Below are 24,920 nucleotides of genomic sequence, written 5' to 3'. Positions count from 1 at the left end.
GGTGTTCGCTCACTAGCTCGCCTCGCTCTGTCTGGAAGGCTCGCTCACACAGCGTCTGACGTCATTACGCACTCGCGCATGAAGCTCCTTCTGCCGTCTCAATCAGGAAAGGTACCGAAACAAGGCACCGTTTCATGTCACGTGAATCGGTCCTCGGTCGGTATGATGGAATTCGGTCGGTTCTGCAAAAAGTACCGAATACGGTACCCATCCCTAAAGCCCACAAAGGTGTAACTTGACTACTTCTTTAAAGTGACACCAGGCCCGGTGACCTTTGGGACATGGTTTGACCCCCTATAGGAATGTGCGATCATCATGAAACGTTCAGATCACTTACAACTCAATAGATTCTACCTTCTTGTAATGTTTCAGCCTGATTGGACCTTGTTTTCACACAAATGGACCTAGAATGATGTGAAATTGTGCTTTGTGCAACATAATTCTGGGTGCCATTTAAAAACCATAAGTGCTAATGACTCCATTCCTTTTTGTGGTTGTAGGGGCTGTTGATTGGAGTACACTAAAACAAACCTGACCTCTCTAGGATATTCAAAAGCCAAGTTATAAGCCCACAAAGGTGTAACTTGACTACTTCTTTAAAGTGACACCAGGCCCGGTGACCTTTGGGACATGGTTTGACCCCCTATAGGAATGTGCGATCATCATGAAACGTTCAGATCACTTACAACTCAATAGATTCTACCTTCCTGTAACGTTTCAGCCTGATTGGACCTTATTTTCACACAAATGAACCCAGAATGATGTGAAATTGTGCTTCGAGCAACATAATTCTGGGTGCCATTTAAAAACCATAAGTGCTAATGACTCCATTCCTTTTTGTGGTTGTAGGGGCTGTTGATTGGAGTACACTAAAACAAACCTGACCTCTCTAGGACATTCAGAAGCCAAGTTATAAGCCCACAAAGGTGTAACTGGACTACTTCTTTAAATTGACACCAGATCCGGTGACCTTTGGGACATGGTTTGACCCCCTTAGGAAAGTGCTATCATCATGAAACGTTCAGATCACTTACAACTCAATAGATTCTACCTTCCTGTAATGTTTCAGCCTGATTGGACCTTGTTTTCACACAAATGAACCCAGAATGATGTGAAATTGTGCTTCGTGCAACATAATTCTGGGTGCCATTTACAAACCATAAGTGCTAATGACTCCATTCTTTTTTGTGGTTGTAGGGGCTGTTGATTGGAGTACACTAAAACAAACCTGACCTCTCTAGGATATTCAAAAGCCAAGTTATAAGCCCACAAAGGTGTAACTGGACTACTTCTTTAAATTGACAGCAGATCCGGTGACCTTTGGGACATGGTTTGACCCCCTTAGGAAAGTGCTATCATCATGAAACGTTCAGATCACTTACAACTCAATAGATTCTACCTTCCTGTAACGTTTCAGCCTGATTGGACCTTATTTTCACACAAATGAACCCAGAATGATGTGAAATTGTGCTTCGTGCAACATAATTCTGGGTGACATTTAAAAACCATAAGTGCTAATGACTCCATTCCTTTTTGTGGTTGTAGGGGCTGTTGATTGGAGTACACTAAAACAAACCTGACCTCTCTAGGACATTCAGAAGCCAAGTTATAAGCCCACAAAGGAGTAACTGGACTACTTCTTTAAATTGACACCAGATCCGGTGACCTTTGGGACATGGTTTGACCCCCTTAGGAAAGTGCTATCATCATGAAACGTTCAGATCACTTACAACTCAATAGATTCTACCTTCCTGTAACGTTTCAGTCTGATTGGACCTTGTTTTCACACAAATGAACCCAGAATGATGTGAAATTGTGCTTCGTGCAACATAATTCTGGGTGCCATTTACAAACCATAAGTGCTAATGACTCCATTCTTTTTTGTGGTTGTAGGGGCTGTTGATTGGAGTACACTAAAACAAACCTGACCTCTCTAGGATATTCAAAAGCCAAGTTATAAGCCCACAAAGGTGTAACTTGACTACTTCTTTAAAGTGACACCAGGCCCGGTGACCTTTGGAACATGGTTTGACCCCTTATAGGAATGTGCGATCATCATGAAACGTTCAGATCACTTACAGCTCAATAGATTCTACCTTCTTGTAACGTTTCAGCCTGATTGGACCTTGTTTTCACACAAATGGACCCAGAATGATGTGAAATTGTGCGTCGTGCAACATAATTCTGGGTGCCATTTAAAAACCATAAGTGCTAATGACTCCATTCCTTTTTGTGGTTGTACGGGCTGTTGACTGGAGTACACTAAAACAAACCTGACCTCTCTAGGATATTCAAAAGCCAAGTTATAAGCCCACAAAGGTGTATTTTGACTACTTCTTTAAAGTGACACCAGGCCCGGTGACCTTTGGGACATGGTTTGACCCCCTATAGGAATGTGCGATCATCATGAAACGTTCAGATCACTTACAACTCAATAGATTCTACCTTCTTGTAACGTTTCAGCCTGATTGGACCTTGTTTTCACACAAATGGACCCAGAATGATGTGAAATTGTGCTTTGTGCAACATAATTCTGGGTGCCATTTAAAAACCATAAGTGCTCATGACTCCATTCCTTTTTGTGGTTGTAGGGGCTGTTGATTGGAGTACACTAAAACAAACCTGACCTCTCTAGGACATTCAGAAGCCAAGTTATAAGCCCACAAAGGTGTAACTGGACTACTTCTTTAAATTGACACCAGATCCGGTGACCTTTGGGACATGGTTTGACCCCCTTAGGAAAGTGCTATCATCATGAAACGTTCAGATCACTTACAACTCAATAGATTCTACCTTCCTTTAACGTTTCAGCCTGATTGGACCTTGTTTTCACACAAATGAACCCAGAATGATGTGAAATTGTGCTTCGTGCAACATAATTCTGGGTGCCTATTAAAAACCATAAGTGATAATGACTCCATTCCTTTTTGGGGTAATAGGGGCTGTTAATTGGAGTACTTTAAAAGTCTTTTAAAACCTAAAAACAAAAATTGAAGTAGAAACTAGAAGCTTATGTCATTGAAAGCTTTTATTTTTTCTGCCGTCAAAACCCGGAAATGTGAAAGGCTGTTTTCGGTTCTGGTTGCTGTGGCATCCACCAATATCATATACTAACTAGGGGTGTGTCCAAGCCATCGACATATATACTGGACAACTCATTTCCATGGGCTCCAATAACACGTTTTTGTACTATATTGGGAGGTGGTCACCACCGCCATTTTGACCGTGTCACAGGTTCCGTCAAGCCCAGACAATTCCACAAAAGGGAAGAGAGGTGGAGCTGAGGGTGTTGCTGTAAGGCTGGGATCAACTGAAGACACCCGGTCGAACTAGCTACAAGCTAACCTGAAGCTAACCCAAAGCTAACGCGGAGGTGGGAGCTAAGCTAACGAAGTTAGCAACCTAGCTAACACCAGAGCTTCTGAGTCAGAGATACGCCGGGCTGACCGCTGGGTAAAACCGGGTGGAACACAGAGGTTTCCCGAAAGCTGCTGAAAGCTGGCAGCCGCACAGCAGACAGAAGCCGCGGTCAGACAGAGATGCGCCGAGCTGCGGGGAGGGGAGAACGGGTGGAAAACATCGGTCTCCCGAGAGCTCCACAAGCCGATAGTCGGAACCCAGCTCCACCAACATGTTATATTTCAACCCATTTTCTAAAGTGCAGCATTATGTTAGATGCACTGGGTTTTACCCTATTACATTTAAATTTCATGGTTTAAACAGTACATGTTAAAATCTAAGCTCAGCTCAGCAGTGGCCTAAAATAAATAAATATTATTTTACTTACCGAAAAAAATGAAGTGGAGACTCCTTGGACGCTCTATTAGTGCAATTAAGGACACGGCAAGTCATTTTGTCCAACAATCGCACAAAAAATATCCAAAAAAGAATACACAAACACAGAGACTCAAAATCCCGGAGCAGTTTCCAGGCCAGACCGAGGCTCTACTGAGGCCTTTTCACGGAGCTAGCTCTGTGGTCACGTGGGTCTGATGCTCATTAATTATACAGAATTTTAGGCTTTTAATACACTTAAACAGAAGTGTGAGAAAAAAATTCACCCCTCCTCAGAGTTGTCATGAGTATAAACTAGATAATGTAAACAAAAAACATGTTTTGGTACCAGGCTGTAAACATGTTTTTTTCTGCTGTGAAATTGGTATTTTTAACATGGGAGTCAATGAGGATTTGCTCGCTTCTGACACCAGCCCCTAGTGGATGAGGGTGGAACTGCAATTTTTGGTACTTCCGGGTTGGCCTCAATTTTTGAGCAGCATTGTGGGGGCTTGGTCCAAGCCCCCACAATGCGGGTGAAAAATTGAAGCAAATGCAGAAATGAAATAAGAATATAGTATCTGTTTTTCTTGATTTGTGTGGGACTTATGAAATCACCCATTGTTTCCCCTATGGCCTCTCTTTGGGACATTTCAGGCTGTGGTGCTTATGCAACTGGTTGTTCCAGTACTGCCCTGGACATGGGGGGGTTGTGGCGTGTTGAGAAGCAGCACCCGACGAGCCGGCTTCTGCAGCTAGAGCCTTAGCACTGTTGCTCGGTTTAGAAACCAGAAACCTGCGCATGTCGACTTGGTTCACTTCAAAAACAAATGAAAGAAGAAAACGAGGCAAACTAAAACCTTGAGAAAGAGTCTCCAAATAATTCCAGTGACCGACAGAAGAAGAAAACTTCAACCAGTGGCTGAGCTCAGATAACGACGGTGCGTCTCTGTGAAGTGCTGCTGGCTGTCTGGGAGTGTGTGAAGTGAGTGAGACACAGTGTTGCCAGATCCAAAATCCCACAATATCGTACAGAGAGGCCTAAATTATCGTTTTTCAGTACAAATTATCGTACATTATAAATTTGATAATAACGTTCTATAAACGACTTCTCACTCCAATATAATATAACAAAGAAGGTGTTTTATATTGCCCTGTTTAATTAAACATCTGTAAGACCAGTAATATAATGCCTATAAACGTGCAGAGTGTGTCGGCACCACGCCGACCTCCACGCATTGACACAATATACACATTTGCACAGTCCTATTTATGTCATTTCTACATAGGTTAAACGCACGTGACAAAACATCACAGCAGTGGAAAAACTGACCCAATAAATGACAAAGAAGCCTACTCACCTAGTTGCTGATCTCGATTTCCTCATCTGATTCACTGTCTGTCGCAGCAGAACGCCTTTAATCACCTGTACTAAGTGGTCTGTGCTTCTCATTGCAATGTTGTGCTCGGCTAAAAAGCCACATAGCTTGATTTCAGCATTTTTCACATCATTTTCAAAGTTCTCTTTTTCATTAGTTTGCTGGAAACATATAAGTATAGATGTCTGGTTTGGCGCAATGCATTTTACCCTTTCTTTGTGTTTATCTCCCTTTGCATGATTCTAGAGAACGGTGATTTCTGATACCAACTGGATGTTGCAGCGACGACAGAAAACCTTGGTTTCCTTCTCCTTAACAGGTGCAAGCCATCCTTTGAAAATAGGGTCCAACTCCCACGCAGGACGATAAACTTGTGTCCGGTGTTGCTTTGCTTTACCTTCATACGTCCCTTCTCTGTTTTTTCTTTTAAGATTAGAAGCCATTGTCTCGTCGCTCTGTCCTCCTAGCTTAGACTTAATTCGGCGCGCTCGCGGGCAAACAGCAAAAACTGGCGGGCCACTGCCACATTATGTAACCTTACAGTTTCTCGTGAGAGTAGGCCCTATCGATGTGATTGGGCTATTTATTGTACAGATCCAGAGTCAGTTTTTGTAATACACACAATAGCATAAACCTGTAAGCACTGAGGTGAAATCTGACTTCAGAACAGTTTAAAATTATGTAAATGACTTGGGAATGCCACAGCAAAAGACGGTGTTACTAGGTGCAATGTGAAATTATGGTACATTTGAGGATTTTTGAAACTATTGATCGTACATCATACAGAGCCCAAAATTATGGTACAAATACAATAATTATCGTACATCTGGCGAGACAACAGATGACAGAGAACGAAGTGCAGTGGCTGGCCACACCCTCCATATGCATCTACCAATCAGCAGCTACTTTGAATGAGGGAGAAAGAGAGAGAGAGAGAGAGAGAGAGAGAGAGAGAGAGAGAGAGAGAGAGAGAGAGAGAGAGAGACAGAGAGAGAGAGAGAGAGAGAGAGAGAGAGAGAGAGAGAGAGAGAGCACTCTGACCCTTTTTCATCAGATCTTTTCAAATTTGGGATTTCTACTAGTGATGGGAATTTCGGCTCTTTTTAGAGAGCCGGTTCTTTTGGCTCCCAAGTGGCTCCTCAGATTTTCTGTTGTGTAGAGTACATTTATAACCATTGTAATGCTAAACTATATGTAAAATTATTTACTAATGTAAATAATGCAATATATCAAATATTTATCATTTCTATGGATTTAATAATTGAACACTTTAAGAAATCTCCACTTCCGACTGCTGTCGCTCATTTTCTCACCTTCTTCGTCGCACTCTCCTCCCTCTTGCTCGCCTTTTTTCTCCTCCTCATTCCCTCTCATCTACCTCCGCCCGCATGTGCTCTGCTGTGTCTGAGTCTGATATTTTTGAACTGAATTGAATTGATCCTCCCTCTTCCCCTCCCCTACTGCTCTGTGTGTGGACAGTCGGGACATGCAGTTACACATGTTGACCATTCGCCTGTAGCTTTCACCAAAGCAAGAGGGGAGGGGACAGCTCCCAATGACGAGCCGGCTCCCGTCGTTCACTTCAAAGAGCCGGTTTGTTCGCCATCGACACATCACTAATTTCTACATGTCATCGCATTTGGGGGGACAGTCACTATTTTTAGGGGGGGGGGGCATTGCCCCTCCTTGCCCATGCCTACATCCGGGCCTGCTGGGATCACCTTTCGTTCGTAAGATTTAACAATAACAAACATTCAACTGTGTTAGGCTGAGAAGTCTCTGTCATCTGCTTTGCTTTTGAACAATTATTCAGATAGTGTAAAAAAATGCTCAGTGGCGTCAGCTCTGAGGAAGATCGCAGACACGATCAAAACTGTCAGCAAGGTAAAAAACCTTCCCTGTGTTTCAAAAAGAACCTAAAAATGCAGTCAGAAGAAAAACACAAAAGATGTTTGTAGTCTTTAGAAAAACTGCTGGCTTATCAAATCCCCCTGATAAATAAATATAATGAATAAATTCTACACTTACTAATCATGATTACTTGTTTGCCTTTAGGTAGTCAAAGTATAGTTTGTATCTGATGATGTCTCACCTGACATCATGTTGTTCTATAGGCCTATGTACAGTATAAAGACAACCACACTGTCCAGTTACATTGGTAATTGTAATTTCAGGATTTGTTATGCGGCGAGCCATGACCAAGCTGTCCTGTGATGTCTGCCGTGCCAGCCTGGTGATGGATGCTGCATCTGCCTGTGATGACCAGAGCTACCATTTGCTGACTCTGAAGAACAACGAGGGTCTTGTGGTCCCATCTGAAGGTACTGTGAGGGTCATCAGAGCAGCAGAGTGGGCAATTCTCCAGGCATCAGTGGGCAGACGGTCACAGCCCATCAAACCACTGGAGGTCGTCTACATTGTGCGCAAGAGGATCGGGTCAGAGGACGTCTTTTTGCTTGGGGAGCACATCAGTGAGACACAGTGCGGAATTGAGTCTCACTCCCATACACTGTTGACATCTATTGTCTCCCTGTTCTTTAAGCTGAGGATGCACCACATTGCAAGATTAGCAACTCTTAGCTTTCAGTGTGACAGCGTGAGACAGAAGCTCACAAAAGCTGTCCTTTTCTCAGGTCCGTAGGAAATCACAATGTGCTTTAGCATCTGTCTGTAGATCTGTGATTTTCAACATAAAAACATGTATAATCTGTAATAAATATGTTTTTCATAACTGTCAGTCTGTCATTCATTTACTCTTTCATTTTTGAAGTATTTATTTAACCATTTAATTTAACTCACAATTATCCCAGTTTTCTCTTTTCAAACTTTCATTTTAAATGGGTTGCAGGCTGAAAGTGGAAATAAATATAAATTATTATAATAACTTGCCAAAGCAAGTATATATCATATTACTTGAAAATATTAAAGTCAAAGTAAATAAAATATATTCTATATATCTTCATTTGTCTTATTATAAAATATTTTCTCAGTCTTTGAGGTCCTAGAGTTCTTTTGTTTTTTGGACTGGGTGTTTTTACTTTAAATGTTTTTTTGCTGCTTCTGTGTATTTTTTGTTTGTTTTACTAGTTTCTGTAAATTAAATCAGGTATCTGAGTTTTTATTTATAAGTTGATACGGTAAGTTATAAGGTATCTTAAAACTTATATTTATAAGTTGACCTCAGTTTACAAACTACAGCTATCAGAAGCAGATTTTGTTGACATTAAAACGGTCTAATTGACAGGATAGGGGAAAACGGCTGGAAAGTGGAGTGAAATAAGGGGAGTTTCCTGCTAAAACTGATATATTTCATAGCCACGTCTCTAATTTTTCTAAAAAATCAAACCGTATGAAAATCGGTTGAAAACTGAGAAAGTGAGTTTAAATAGTGCATGCACCACTAAACACCAGTGTTAGAGGGCAGTTGTCTGAAGTAAGATGGCCGCCGCGTCCATTGACGAACAGCGCGGGCGAGGCATCTAGTAAATATATGACATCTATGGTGGCGTCGCCGCTATTCTGCCAGGAGGGCGCGGCCAAGAGAGGCGGGGCCAGGTGTGTACCTACTTCGGTGTTGTGTAGGGGAGTTCGGTTTGATTCCGCTAAGCGGACCGGGGGCAGAACCGAGCCAAACCGTCCTGGATCCGCTGGCTGTCCGCCTGGAGGGAAGCACAGACCCTGTTCTGTTCGGACCCCCTACCTGTATGGGACACGATGAGATGTTTCCACCTGAACAATGAGACCTGTGTCAACGGTAAGCGGAACCCTGAACACACCTGTTCCAGAACGCCTGAACCACGGCGCAGCATCGAGTCGTTTGTGAAAATTAAACAACAAATAAGTTAAAGTTGGTTTAACTTAAACTTTAGGGCCCGGAACTAGTCCGGTTCGGATGGGTTCCGGTCAGGTTTTAGAGAGTGGAGGTGAAGACAGGTTGTTTCTCTGCGCTGGTTCTGGTCGGGTTTGAACACCTTTTAAGCTTCATAAGGATTAAAGTTAATGAGATTTTAAGAATAAATGTATTATTGGTTTTGCTTTTACCTTTTATCTTTAGAAGGAGAAGTTTGAACTTCTGCTTTTAAATGTGACACACACACACACACACACACACACACACACACACACACACACACACACACACACACACACACACACACACACACACACACACACACACACACACACACACACACAGAGAGAGGTGTTTGCTGTGTAAATATTAGTTCATGTTGCTTTTCTGGTTAAACCAGAATTTTTGAGCTCACAACTGGATGAGGATCTCCAGAAACGCAAAAAGCAAACAGAAATGTTTGTTTACACGTGTCGATTATAAACCTCCAAATTCCCCATGGATAAAAGGGGTTTCTGTGAATAAAGATGAATTTTGGGGTATTCAGACTAATCAGTATTGAAATAAAATCGAATCTGTGATGCTCTGATTTACCTTTACTAATCCTTAATACAGTTGTAGCAACTTTGGTATTTTAAACTAACCATTAACTCATTCGCTGCCAGCGTTTCCTGATCGATAAAGCCCTTCGCTGCCAGCGTTTTTACAGTTTTTTTTAAGAGTGACAGAACGTTGCGCGCGCTAGGATGATGTCGACGCCAAAACAACCAAAACAAAGCGGAGACCCACCTCTTATATCGGGAAGAATCCGCACGCTTCGAGCGTTATCCATTCTTTCATAATCTGTTGTTGAATTGTGATCGGCAGAAGCTTTTCCGGTTCGTGCCTCACTTTTTTTTACAGCAGCGGCCCAAAACAATCTCCTAACACATGGATTTTATGCTTCCTGATCACGTGACGTGTGACGTATACGGATGAAGATCGGCTTTAGTGCTGAGATGTTTGTTCTCTCTGTGCGGGGGCTCGTTCCGACGCCCACACAGTAAATACATGCAAATGACGACTTTAGTCGTCATTGGCAGTAAATGAGTTGAGGGTTAACATGGTAATAGGACGCTCAAATTTTAATTATTAAACGTCCAAGTGAAACACACCGAAAGACGTAGAAATCATGGCCAGAAAAGACGTCTGTTCAGCTTTCATTTTGGAACAATTTCCAACCATGACGGGACGTCTCAGGCGGTGATCAAAAGCATAAACGTTAGCTGGGATCATTTCTCTACGGGGCAGTAATGCCGGTGCTTCATGCTGTTTGGAACCTAGCCTTGTTTCAGCGATGCATGATTTATGGAGTGTAATGAATTTTGCACGGGCAAGTTTAAGGCGGTTCTGGAGGTAAAGGTTCTACCTGGTACTAGCTAGGTGTACCCAATCAAGTGGCCAGTGAGTGTATATGATAAAACAATGAAAAGCAGAGGTTACCACAGTGCTACAGCACCCGGCACGCCCAGCACGATTTCTAGGTAACAAATAAAGGTCTATTTTTTTTACCCAGAATGAACAAACAGGTTTCCTGATGATGATCTCAGTGGTCCGGTTGTTAAAGTCCTCCACCTGCTCCGTCTGCCGCTCTGAGCTCCTCCCTCCCTCCACCTGCTGCATGGTGCTACATGTCCTCTCTGACCGGCTTGTTTGCTTGGTCCAACTCCCTAAACTAACTAGAAGACATCTGGCCCGGCCTGGAATCGACCCGTGTCCGCTGCATGGAAGTCAGGTGCCTGACTAGAGTGTCCTAGGCTCCTCCCACGACCCAGAGGCGGGTTTTTAAAGAGCTCCTGCCACAATGTAGAAACTACATCCTAGAAAACGGCACAGGTTTTGTGATTTTGGCTAAAAACGGCAGAATCATGGTTTAAAGACTACTGAGAACTAATCAAAATAGCAAAAAAATATTATTAGAGTGGGTCTTTAATGGAAAATAAAGGTATTCATGAGAATCTAGTCACTTATTGCAATTAATGCAATCATGAGAAATTTAATATAAAAATAGATGGGTGTGAAAATGAATCAAATGTTAATATTAAAATGTTAAGACTATTTTTTTTCCTATATTAGAAATGTTGCAGATGTTTATAAAAACCATTCATCTGATAATAATCTCAACAGTTTTCTGCTGGTTTAGTTTCTAATCCCGGGTTTAGAACCATTGACTGTTCTTAGGAGCAAACATCACCCATGGTTGTCTGAGGCTTCAGTTGCAGTCTCCGCCATCTTGGCCATGTCGCATGTCTTCACAATCCCAGACAACACTAAAATGGACAAAGAGGTGGAGCTGAAAGCAGATTTTTGAGGGTCTCTCCTGCCACAGCTCACCGCTGCAAGCTAACTGAAGCTAACAGATGTTTGCAGGTGCTTTTAGCTAGGGATGCACCGATGGATCGGCATTTGATCGTAATCGGCCGATAGCGCCCCTATCGGTTTTGATCGGAATTTTCAAAATAGATCAAAGCAAACCGATCAGGTAGGGTTGTCACTGTAACCAGTGTAGCGCTAAACCCCGGTAAAAAAAAAAAGTTGACAATAATAACCGTCTTGTTTTTAAAAAACTATATTATCTTGGTGGGTTTACCGTGGCTGCGGTGTAGGCGCGGTGACCCTTACCAGCCACCGTATCATCTGCAGAAGTTGCCGGCGGCACATTCACGCTTTGTTTACAACAAAACTTTCTTGAAGCTAAAGCTGAAATAATGGTCAAAGGAGGAGACGGCAGCGCTCAGGAGGACATTTATTATCCCTCAAAGAAGACAAAGTCGGAAGTACGGGCATATTTTAGATATTTGAAGAATGCCGAGGGAGTTTATAGAAGACGGGCGGCTATCCTGTTTGCAGCACGAGCAGAAAAAGTGTCTGTGAAAGGCAGCAACGCTTCTTATCTCATGACACATCTGTGTGACCATCACCCACAACTCTACAGTCAACGCAAGGCAAGTTAACGTTAGCGTTTTAGCTAAAATGCGTGATCCTAGGATTTGGGTTGAGGGAGAATGCAATGAGTCGCTATATAAAGCAGCCGCAGCGCCGCTACCTGCATATAAACCATGTCGCGGACACCCCCATGTTGAAATGACGCTATGCATTACGGGGCTCCCAGGGGCAAATAAGAGTTGGTCTCTCTCCGAGAATAATTATGAATTTAACAATGATTACTGCCTGATGACATTTCCCCACATCTGCAAAGCTCCCTGGAAGGACACAAACCGAGGACAATATTTTCCTGAAATACGGATTGCTCAAGTAAGGGTAAAAAAAAAGTATCTGATTAGAAGGCTACTTGAGTACTGAGTATCATCTGATCTAATATTTTTTAAATGATGACATCAAACAGACATAAAATACGAAGTTATGGGCAAATATTGGTATTTTAAAGACTAAAGGGGAAAAATGTAAACAAATAAACAACATAATTACAAAATAACACATTTTAGGCAAAATTTAGACACAAACTGAAGACAATATTTTCCTGATATACAGTGTTTATTTAATTGTGTGAAAATGTAGCACGTTTAAAAAAAATACCGCGATAATACCGAAAACCGTGGTAATTTTGGTCACAATAACCGTGAAGTTAAATTTTCACACTGTGACAACCCTAATACAGGCCATTTTAGATTAGGTTACATTTCCTTTATTCCCAGATTATGTAGTTTGTAGCACTCATTATAATGTTGTAGAAAATTTCTGGCCAATCCACGTGATCGGTATCGGTGATCGGTATCGGTGATCAGCATTCTTTGATATCGGTATCGGTGATCGGCAGCAAAAAACCTGATCGGTGCATCCCTACTTTTAGCCAGAAAAATGCAGTTGAGCTACCATCAGCGCACCGAGCTATGGAGTTTCTGTGGTCTCCCTCGGTGAGCTCTACAGGCGACAAACGCAGCACAGCCTCAGACCGCAGTGATGGAAGCCAGGCGCCTGAGCCACGTGAGCTCTGCTCTTCCACAGTAGCAGGGCCCGGCGGCGGCAAAGCTTCCGCGTCAGAGCCCAACCGCAGCGGCAACCCAGGGAGCTGGCATCCAGCCTAAAATGTTTTTTCATCCAGACTATAAACATGTTCATTTCTGCTGTGAACATGGCATTTTCATCATGAGTCAACAGGAACCTGCTCCTTTCTGGGGCCAACCCCTAGTGGGTGAGAGGGGAACTGCAACTTTTGTCACTTCCGGCTTGGCTTCAGAATTCAGGCTAGCCCTGGTTTCCAACTCTTCTGAAGACAGACAGCGACTCCTAAAACGTGAACTTGTACTGCTGCTGTGGAGTCGTGACTTTGAACCAACAGGAACATAAAAAGGGATTCTGCTATCAGGAAGCTTTACTGAAACCTTTCAGGTGTGTTTCTGATTCGTTGGGTTTTAACGTTCTTCAGGATCAATGGTGCGGTTGTGGTGCGGCTCTCAGACGGACGTCTGTTTGATCTCTACGGATCTGATCGACACACAACTGAATAACACTCTTCAGACACCAGGTACACACACACACACACACACACACACACACACACACACACACACACACACACACACACACACACACACACACACACACACACACACACACACACACACATATGCATGCTCTTTATGTTTCCCTATGTATCTCATGCTGTGAGATCGTTTGCTTCTGTCTGGCTGAACCAGAAACCTGATGCCCAGGCTGGCTGTGTTTAAAGCTGCTGGTTGATCAGGTGTCACCTGAGCTCTGATGCAGGACACGACCCTGAGAAGTCTGAGCACTGACGTGTGAATCTGATCAATGCGACCTCTGCTGGGTTTGAACAGCTGAGCTGAAAACGCAGCAGCTGATTTTGTTCCTCTAACACGGTCAAACGTTTAGGAGTTTGTCTTTTAAATAAAATCTGTAAACTTGTAACAACATACCCAGCTCATCTTTAGAGGATCCGATTAAATTAACCATAATAGGGGGCAGAGTTAGTGGGTAAACAGACCTATCAGACTCTGGGTCTGACTCTACACCTGGACAGGTCTCCATTCCATCACAAGGGCACACCCAGGTACAATTTAAGGTCTTCAGTTAACCTGACAAGCATGTTTTTGATCTGAGAGGAAATCGGAGAAAACCCACGCATTCATGAGGAGAACAGGCTAACTACATGCAGAAATGCTGCAGCTGGAATCCAAACCTGCAACCTTCTGGCTGCGAGGCATCCATGCTGCCAGCTGCTCCACCATTCAGCATTTTCCTCTGAGGGTTTCATTTAAGAGCCCTCGCTGTAGACATGTGGTCTTTATTTTGGTAATTCAGTGCATCTTATTTAAAACATAGAAGTTCTGCTTCAACCTATCATTATTACGCCCTCTTCAGGTTAAAACTCTTCACTACATTGGATTTGATCAGCCATTGCTAATGGCTAAGACGTACCCAGTGACGTTGCAGGTACCGTGTTACGCGGTATGTGTGCGCTTTTTTCTCCAATGGAGAAACTCCAAGTGGGGTTGGTGATGCTCTCAAAGCCGCTCGCTCAGTCTGCCAGTGGACACCTCCTTTTGGAGCACTTTTCAAACAAGAAGTGTAGGTGAACGGAGGCCCAACCCCAACACTCGCCCTGCTCCCTGCGGTTTTCGGCAAAGTGCACTTGGAGAAAGTGCGCTGTAAGACTCTGAGTGCGTGTCACACAAGTGTGCAAATAATTGCCGAGTTGAGACAGGGAGCATTGCGTCATCAACTGCAAAGCATGTCGGTCACTGTAATAATAATAATAAAAAACGTTATTAACAACTTTCAAACAAACAACCAAACAATCATTTGAAATAAATTTACATTCATCGCTGCTTCGTCTAAAAGTTTCAGAGCATCAACCATTCATCCTAAAATGAAATGAAAAGGCCTTTTCTCCTGCAGTGATGGCTTGTGGGTAATATCCTTCACCCAAGTCCACTTCGATGCTGACTTGGGTGAAGTGTGGGCGCAAAAGGGGCGTGATCAACTTCCACACCTGAGAATCGGGACACCCTACTCACTCGCACCCCTGGTCGGGATCGCACAATTGAAGGGTTAAACCATCAATCCTGCTCAATGGTCAACTTTCCTCACGGGGTCACCCGTGAAGACAGTGGGAGGGTTAATGTCGGTACGGCAGAAACTCGAGGGATTTCATAAACTCAAGAGTCGAGTGAGGAGCACAGTGGAGAAACTGCTTCGTGACTGAGACTCTTTCGGTGTGCCCTGGCGTACAGCAATTGTCGCAAGTAAATATTTCTTCTGCCATTGCGTGCTGCCGATGCTTGCAGTGTGCAGTAGGGGTAAGAATAGCCTTCCTTTAAAGGGGCCTGAGTCAAGCTATTATACAATGTCCAGAGCAACTATAGCCACAATATATGATACAGTATTACCATTGGCACCATTACAGTAAGAACGTGTAGTTTTTTACCATTAATCTCTGGAAATATCTATTGAAATGTTGTTGAAAATGATGAACACACCACTCAAATCAAGTGGTGAATTAGGGGTGGGGGTGTGAGCCCAGACAGTATTCATGGCAGCCTGGTGATCCTACCAAAACAGTGGTTTGACCCACGGTAACACGTCGGGTCCGGGCACAAGCTTGTAATGATTCTGCGCATCTTCACGTTTTTCCGAATGTCTCCCTCCAGCTGGTGAGACTACTGCTGATATGAATCATGTCTGCTACCAATTCAGCATTTACTGGACATTCATCCACATTCTCAACAAACTGCAACAACTTTATTTCAAGATGTCCTCTAATTATATCTTTGTCAACTATTTCGTAGTTCTGAAAGACGTTACTCTTGTGAGTCGACAGCTGCAACGCTGTTTAGGGAGGGTTATGGTGGCTTTTATCTTGTAAATCTGATTGGCTATGCTACACACACACACACACACACACACACACAAAGAAGTGTATCCGTTTGTTTATATTGGAGCCATGAATGGCTTTAAAGTGGGCAATTTTCAAATAAAAGATGTGTAAAATTAGACTACACGTGGAGAAAATATCAAGTATTTTTGTGGCATCGCCACATTACATCAGTGTTAAAATAAAAGAAAATATTTAATATTAGTTGCACAGAGGATATGAGAAAATGGTCTAAACAATTACCAGAGTATAACTGTTAAACTGTGTCACTGTGATTTTCTTTTCCACTGTACATAATTGGGTGAGTCTGGGTCGTTCATTTATTTATCAGCGTATTTGTGTTGTTTACCACACCCGAGCTATTAAGAGAGGGCTGCGTCAGGTGTGGAGAGAGAAAAAAAAAATCTGAGCACGGATGGGTGTGGTGCAGGTGTCAGCGTGGATCTGCTGCAGCCTGATTAGTTATCAAACTAAAGGTCTACCATGTAACTGAGTGGAGAACTCGGTAGGTCGATAGTTGAATGTTAAAAAATAATAACAATATATAAGATTAGGGTTTTAAGCCAGAAAGAAACTCCCGACGATCCCGCACTGGAGCGTGCCTGGATATCTGCGCTCTCCAGCTGAATGAGAGGAACCAACCCAGATCAACTGCCTCACCGCGGAGCCAGATCGGTGGATATACTGGGTCACTGACTGCTGAACCCGGTGAGAGACCTTTTTTTATTTTGTGGTATACCACTTATTTTCTATTTTTTGCTAGCGACCGCATTCCCCCCCCCCCCCCCCCCTTTTTTTTTCTTTGGACTGCTTCGGTTGCATTCGGGTTGGTGCGTTGCGCACCAATCACAGACTTTCTAAGGGCATTATGGTGGCGCTGTAGATGGACAATTAGGGGGTTAATTTCCAGGGAGATATACACCAAAGCCATGTATGAATGCCGTGTGATTCAAGTTGAATAACAATAGAACCATACGTGGGAGATCTCAAGTGGTTGGTGTTCCGTGTCTTATTTGGCAGGGAAGGTGGTATTGAAGCCCTTTGGTTGCCAAGAGAGGGTGATCCTATTTTTAAATATGTTGGGTTCAAAGGTTGTTCTTTCAGAGTACCCTCGTATGTGAATTAGCAGTTCCTCTCCTGGACTAAAGTTAGGGGGGTGATTGTTATATTTTGAATTTAATAAGTTAAAGTCAAGTCAATGTCCAAGTCACTGGTTTACAAGTCCAAATTCAAGTCAAAGTGTAAAGTCACCAGATTAATGACTGAAGTCAAAGTCATGTGACTAAAGTCCACACCCCTGTCTGAATCTGAAGATCTGCAAATTAGGTTTTACTCTGAAACCTTAAGCAAAAAGCCATTCTTACGCATCCTGAAGATAGTCTTGCCAGAAAGCCATTGTCTGACTCTGTTGTTGGAATGTGTTGCTCCCTTGTTCAGACCATTTAGTCTGAGTTTCTCCACATTAGTTGCCGTCACATCCTTTTCTGCCTTTGTGAAAAGCCTCTTCATTTGCACGGGGTATGTCTGGAGTGCATCAAGTACACCAAGAGCCTGTAAACCAAAACATCTAAATTGTAACAGTATTATACGGAACCTGGGACAGAAAATATAGTTTTTCATGTTCAGTTTAACTGAGGTTACACAATGATTTCCATACAACACCAGAGCTGTAATCATAAGACACAATGCTCTTTCAAGGAGTCATGATTTCTGTACAAAGTCTGAATATGATGCCCATAAATAGACCAACACAGACCTTTATATATTTCGCATACATGACTTATGATATGACCAACTTTTCTGCATACCTTACAAAAGTATTAATACAACTTTAACCTTTTACAATTTTGAAAAAATATAAACATTTACACATTTTGGGGTTATTAAGTAATTTATCAACACAAAGTTGTTCAAAATTATTTAAATAAAATTATACATCTTTTAAAGTTTTAGTTAGAAAAAACATAAACTTATGTGATGGATTTTCTTTAAGTAGTATTATTGTGGTTACACTTTTTATTGCAAGTACAGAGGAAAGTGTTTTGTGATGTATTTTCCATCTTTGCATTCATATAGGATGAATTTTTTGTATACAGTGATCCCTCGTTTATCGCGGTAGATGCGTTCCAGACCTGGCCGCGATAGGTGAAAATCCGCGAAGTAGGGACACCATATTTACAGTACAGTACTATATTGAATTATCGTATGATCACATTCTCTTTTTGTGGGTAAAACTCAAGAAAAAAATTTTTTTGTTGTTTTTTTTATAGTTTTATTACAAAAAGTGCATTTTATGATGAAATTGATGAAAAAAACAGGAATTTCTTGATATTTCACATAGAAAAATACCGCAAATCGGTGAACAATACAGCAAATCGGCGAATTTCCCTTGAATAAGGCTCCAAAGAAAAAATCCGCAAAGTCGTGAATCCGCGATAAACAAATCGCGAAGTAGGGATCACCTGTAGAACGGCTCAAGATCAGATCACAAAGTCCAAAAAACATGAGTCTTAGGTTAATTTGTTACTTTCATTTGCCTGTGAGAGTGAGTGTGTGGTAGGGATGCACGTTTTCAAAAATTTCTTTTACCTGTTGTTGAAGCCCTTGTTGAAGCCCTTAATGGTTAAAGTGAGTAAAGTACTGTCACAGCCTACACACACACACACACACACACACACACACACACACACACACACACACACACACACACACACACACACACACACACACACACACACACTGTGATAGAGTGGGAACTCTGGAAGTTATTTGCTGATCTGACAGTATCTTCAAGATAAGGGCTCCGGTCAGAGAGCAGGGCACGGAGAGACAGTTTTACGTATTTAATGACAGTTGAAGTATGGACATCTGTACATTTCTGTGGTTCCGTGTGGTCTGGAAAATAAATACAAAGAATGATGTAAAAGGACTGTACAAATGGTGAAATAAATATGCAAACATTAAAGACTATGCAAAAACAAATATATTCCCAAATGACGCACATTCAAGGGTTACACAGAGTAAATATTGTGACTTCCAGCCTCAGAGGCACTGACAAATTATATGGTCTCCAGGGACCTCTGGTGGTCAAACCAAGGTACTGCTGTTGCAAGTACCACACTACTAAACCATGCTGCCAATTAGCCTGGCATTATACCACACCTCAACTGAACTGACGTCATGGATGGATACACATGGAGTAAATGGAATAAAACTCAAATAAACCAGTATTTAGCACACATAACACAAATTAAGAGAAGTGAAATGAGGACTACAAGCGAGAATAGCAACTGATACCAATTAAACTGTAGGAACTCCCTCTAAATAATCCAAACAATATGTCCAGACAGACATAAAGGAAACTGAATGAACTTATAGGTTATTTATGTATCCATAGAGGTGCTACGGTTGGCCAAACTTACATATCAGTCATGAACGCACACGAGGCTGTCTGCCATCACCAACAGCTTGGACAAAATGGTAGAAACGGCTTTACAGGAAGTGACTATCTAGAGGAAGTGATGTCACAAACTGGACCACCAAAATAAGAGTGGGGTAACTTTACAAATGGATCTTGTAAAACTGCCATAACTATAACCCTTTCTGACATAGCCGCCCCCGAATTTAGGTATAAATTCGAAAACTAGAGGAAAGTCTTATCAGGTGTTCAGCCAGAGTCATCTTCATCTTCCCAAGCTGGCAGTCGCACCAGGCGCACAACTGGTCGAAGATAAGTCTGTCCCTTTATCCTCACTTCAGCTGCCCTGACTCGACCGTCTGAGCCTGGACATGTCTTGACAATCCTCCCGATCGGCCACTGGGCCCTGGGCAGTTGTGAATCGACCACCATCACAACCTGTCCAGCTGCAAGATTCTCTGTATTCTTGTGCCACTTGTGTCGCTTCTGTAGGTTAGGAAGATGGTAGCGAATAAAGTTGGACCAGAAGTGGTCTGCCAGGACCTGGCTGTGTCGCCATCGCCGTCTGCCCAGGAGTTCACTGGAAGCGTAAATGGCTTGTGGAAGCGATGCATCACGACGTCCCATGAGTAGTAAGTTCGGGGTGACTGGGTCCGGATCAGCAGCATCCGAGGAAATATATCCCAGTGGCTTCGCATTGAGAATTCCCTCCACCTCAATCAAAACCGTCTGCAGAACAGATTCTGTGACAGTTTGGTCCTGCAGTACCACTCGAAGGGCTGCCTTCACTGACTTGATCTCCCGTTCCCATGTCCCCCCAAAATGAGGGGAACCTGGCGGGTTGAATCGGAACTCTATTTTCTGTCCAGCCAGCTGCTTTTGGATAGGAGCTTCTAAAGTTTGGAAGCTGGTCTGTAGTTCAGCCGCTCCACCTCGGAAATTGGTCCCTCTGTCGGCCAGGATTTCAAAGGGTTTGCCACGTCGAGCGATGAAGCGACGTAATCCCATCAGAAAAGCATCAGTGTCAATGCTCTCCAGCAGGTCGAGGTGCACACAACTCGTTGTCATGCATTTAAAGATGATCCCCCATTGCTTCTCTGTGCGTCGACCCACCTTGATATTGTAAGGGCCGAAGCAGTCCACTCCGGTAGACCAGAAAGGTGGCTTGTATAGACGGAGTCTTGCTGGGGGAAGGTCTGCCATTTGTGGGACTACAGGACTAGCACGCCACTTTTGACATTCCACACAGCTGTACTGATGCCGTTTGATGGATTCTCTTCCGCGTAGGATCCAGTATCTTCTCCGAATTTCAGCGAACACACGCTCGGGACCCGGATGCAGGAGCTGGTTGTCATATTTCTTGATGAGGAGCCTGGTAACATGATGTTTTGGGTCAAGGATAATTGGATGCATGGAATCTAGATCCAGATCTTCTGCTCTTCGCAGCCTGCCTCCCACTCTTATCAGCCCGACAGCTATATCATACTCAGGAGCAAGCATGATTAGACGGCTTTGTTTGGAGATGGACTTCCCCACAGCAAGGAGTTTCACCTCTTCCTGGAAGGTCTCACTTTGGGATTGTCGTAGGAGATGTAGTTCAGCTTCTTGTACATCTGCAGCTGTCATGGTGGGGCTCACCAGGTCTTTGGCCGCCCCGTGAAGGCTCATATGAGTGGCTCTAACGAGGTCATCCCAGTTGTCGATGTTAGTAACATCCACTTCATGAGAAGGACAGGTAGCTGCTGCACAAAACACTGTCTTGCGTAGCTCATCCTCATCTTCTTCCTGAGCTACTTCCATTTGTAGCTCTGGCCAGGTGTCAATAGGCTGGTGAAGAAATTGTGGACCCTGACTCCACCGGTTGGGCTGACTGAGCTCATGGAGTGTCTTCCCGCGGGTAAGGTCATCTGCTGGATTATCAGAGGTGCTGACATACCGCCAAGTTGACCCTTCGGTAAGTTCTTGAATTTCAGCAACCCTCGTTCCAACAAAAACCTTGTATCGACTTGAGTCTGATTTCAGCCATGTCAACACTGTAGTTGAGTCGGTCCATAGTGTTATCTGCTGGGGAGAGAATGACAGCTCTGTCATTGTGACCTTAGCCAGCTGAGCCCCGGCTAGAGCTGCGCACAATTCAAGGCGTGGCATTGACAGCTGTTTCCGAGGGCAAACACGAGATCTAGCCATCATAAATGCAACGTGAACATTGCCCTGGTTATCGGGAGTTTGAATATACTCGACTGCTCCGTAGGCTCTTTCGGAGGCATCGCAGAAGATGTGCGCTTGTCTGTTAGGAACTTCAGGGGCCAAGGTTGCTGGAACATAGCATCTTGGGATTTCCACTTGTGGGAGGTAGACCAGCTCGCTCTCCCATTGTGTCCATATTTCCAGTAGAGCCTTGGGTCGAATCTGCTCATCCCAGTCGACTCCCACTTTCCACAGGTCCTGGATGAGGATCTTGGCTCGAGTGGTGAATGGGATAAGATACCCCAGTGGGTCATACTGCATGGCCATCACCTTGTAGATGTTTCTCAGGGTCGGCTGAGAATACTCTACCGGTCGGTGTCTGTAGCCGAGGTGATCAGAGAGGCAGTTCCAACGTAGGCCTAAAGCTGGTTCCTCTGGGTCTTGTCGGGATTGGGAAAGCCACAGCTCGGAACTAGCCGCTTTGGCTTCAGCAGGAAGGTGTTCCAAAACAGTTGGATCGTTGCTGGCCCACTGCCTTATATTGAACCCTCCAGCAGAGAGCAGACTGCGCAGTCGGTCAACTAGGGCTTTAGCTTTATCAGCAGTGGTGATGCTTGTTAGACAGTTGTCCACATAAAATGCGCTTTCAACTGTATGCAGGATGTCTTCATGTCCCTTACTGTTGTCCTTCACATGCCTCTGGAGGGCATATGTTGCACAGCAAGGACTGCACGTTGTTCCAAATGGCAGAACCTGCCACTCATATACAGTCGGTTCCTCCTCTCTCTTCATACCTCTCCACAAGAAACGGAGAAGCGGTTTGTCTTCTGGTAGTAAGCGAACTTGGTGGAACATTGCTTTGATGTCACCGCTGACAGCCACACTGTGTTCTCGGAACCGAAGAAGTACGCCGAGAAGTGAAGGACCTAGGGTCGGCCCGGGCAGGAGCTGGCTGTTTAGACAGTGTCCATTGTGTTGGTAGGAACAGTTGTAGACAATTCTTGCCTTTCCATTATGGTGGACAACATGGTGAGGCAGATACCATGACTCCTGGGAGCTGTCTACTGTAGCTGAAGGAAGGGGTTTGGCATAACCTAACTGTTCAAGTTTATGGATTTCTTGACAGTAGGTATCTGCCAGAGCTGGATCTTTAGCTAGACGACGTTCAGTACTACGTAGCTGTGGGAGCAAAGTGTTCTTTGATGCCCAGAGGAGGGGACTATCCTTGCGCCTGAGAAGTGGAGTAGCATATCTAGTCACTCCATCCATTTCCACTTTAGTGGTGCGTTGCTCTAACAGGTCCACAGCCTGTTGATCCTCTTTAGAACGCGTGGCAGTCTTTATGTTCACATAAGGCGAGATGTCAACTTCCCACAGACGTTCTACATGGCGCTGGAGCTCTGAGTTGGGAGACATGGTGAAGTAGCAGTGTGGGTGGTCAGCAGAAACAGGACTGAAGTTGGCTGGGCCTTGTAATGTCCAACCAAGAGGAGTGCACACTGCTAGGGGGCTCCCAGGTGGGCCAGCTATTACTGGTTGCTTAGGGATGAGTAGATGAGGGAAATCAGACCCCATAAGAAGTAAAGGCTGCACTCTGTCCACAAGTGGAAGTGGAAGTCCTCCCAGATGGGAGTACTTTCGCATGAGTGACTTTACAGGGTAGCTGTGTTCTGAGAGACTTAGTTCATCAGCAGTGAAGGCATGGTGAATGCTGTACTTTACTTTGGGAGTGTGAACTGGAGATATTTCAAATGAAACTGTTGCTCCCTGAAGGTGAATCACCTCATGGCGGACAGTGCGCAGGGGAAGGTTTTCAGGCTTTTTAGTCAGATGGAGGCATCGCACTGCTGATGGGAGGATAAGAGTCCTCTCGGACCCGTCATCGAGGATAGCAAAGCCTTCCAGGGAATACTCAGCGTTGTGTAGACATACTTTGACCAACTTGAGCATGACTTTATTTGGGCGATTTGGACGGTCAATGTACACTGTATTGGGAGCAGCGTTGACCATTAACACCTTTTTAGGTTCTTGAGGGCACACGTCATGGAGCACAGTAAGATGTTGTTGCTTACATAATTTACAGGGCTTCTTTAGAGTGCAAACCTCAGGTGCATGATTCCTGCCGCACCGCCAGCAGCTTCTGTGTTTGATCCATGTGGCAATTTCAGCTGCTGAAAGAGCTTTGAATTTAGGACACAGGCTCAGGTAATGTCCTCTGTCGTCACAATAAGGGCAGTAAGGTTTAGGACCTGATTTAGGCTTAGGTGATCTTATATGGCCAGCTGGATCTGGAGGTGTGGCTTTAGCCTGGCTCTCTGTGTTGTAGTACACATTGGATGAAGGACCCTGAGGTTTCTTCTGATTCCTCAGCTTTGGTTGATCTTGACACATGTACGCTGCTCTAGCGGCAATTCGCTTGGCTTGTGATTTCAACTGGAGCCATGTGGAGAAATCTGACAGGGTATAAGTCTTATCAGTCCCAGTTGTCAGAATGCCACGATTCAAGCTATACTCAACAAAGCTGTCTCTGTAGTTAGCGGGCAATTTGTTAAGTAGCCTATCAACATGAGAGCCACATTTGAGTTCGTAGCCATTTTCACCCTCTAGCGATCGGAGCATGCCTACTAAAGCTTGTACTGAAAGGGCAAAATTGTCAAATCCATCTGGATCACCAAACCTAACTGGGGGTAAGTTTAGGATGGCTCCTAGCTCACTTTGCACAAGCTGGCGGGATTGCCCGTATTTATCTTGAAGTGCCTGTAGGGCCGATGTGTATGGTTTCGGGTCATACATAAAGGCTTGTGCTAGCTTGTGAGCACTAGGCAGCTTCAAATGCTGCAACAACACTTGATATTTAAATGGTTCAGTGAGGTGAGCATGTGAGCTTAGCAGGTTATCTAGAGCCATCTTGAGCAGTGCAAAGTCTGCCTCTCTTCCAGATGTGAAGTAGGGTAAAGCAGGCTTAGGAAGTCCATATGAAGTAGCTATTAATAGCTCCATTAGGTCTGTACTAGGTGCAGCGATTGAGCCTGGAGGAGGAGCTGTCTCTTGTGGCAAAGGTGGTATGCTGGGAGGAGAGTGATGCTGCAGGGCTGCATCAGGTTGTACTGGCTGTTGTTGTGAATAAGACCAGGGTACATGCTGATGTGGAGCCTGGTTATAGACTGCTGGTAGCGTGTTTAGGGGAGCAGTGGACTGCACTGTTAAGGCTGGTGGTCCAGCACGAGGTAATATAGCACCAACTGATAGTGTCGTACCAGGCTGAGGGATGGTATGTGCTGTGGTGGGCGGAGCTATCGTGGAGTATGTGAATTGTGGCTGGGTCGGCAGGTTTACCATGGCAGGAGGTTGCGGTTGAAGGACAGGTGAAGCTCTAGTTGTTAATTGGCTTGTTGAGACAGGAGGATTAGGCACTGC

General features: G+C 44.0%; 1 protein-coding gene across 1 annotated transcript in view; it reads left to right on the top strand.

Annotated features, from left to right (window-relative positions):
• Positions 1–8,714: 8,714 nt before the first annotated feature.
• The window catches only part of nipal4 (NIPA like domain containing 4), a 66,951-nt gene continuing 50,745 nt past the window's right edge, over positions 8,715–24,920 (top strand). Inside the window, exons 1-2 of the mRNA XM_054737187.2 lie at positions 8,715–8,907; positions 13,430–13,528. Coding sequence (XP_054593162.2) covers positions 8,868–8,907; positions 13,430–13,528 — 139 coding nt within the window. The 5' untranslated portion in view covers positions 8,715–8,867. The remainder of the gene's footprint in view (positions 8,908–13,429; positions 13,529–24,920) is intronic.

This window comes from Nothobranchius furzeri, chromosome 10 (assembly GCF_043380555.1).
Source record: "Nothobranchius furzeri strain GRZ-AD chromosome 10, NfurGRZ-RIMD1, whole genome shotgun sequence".
NCBI classification, from domain to species: domain Eukaryota; kingdom Metazoa; phylum Chordata; class Actinopteri; order Cyprinodontiformes; family Nothobranchiidae; genus Nothobranchius; species Nothobranchius furzeri.
The sequence above is the reverse complement of the archived record's forward strand: the minus strand, read 5'-3'. Positions and strand labels throughout refer to the sequence as shown.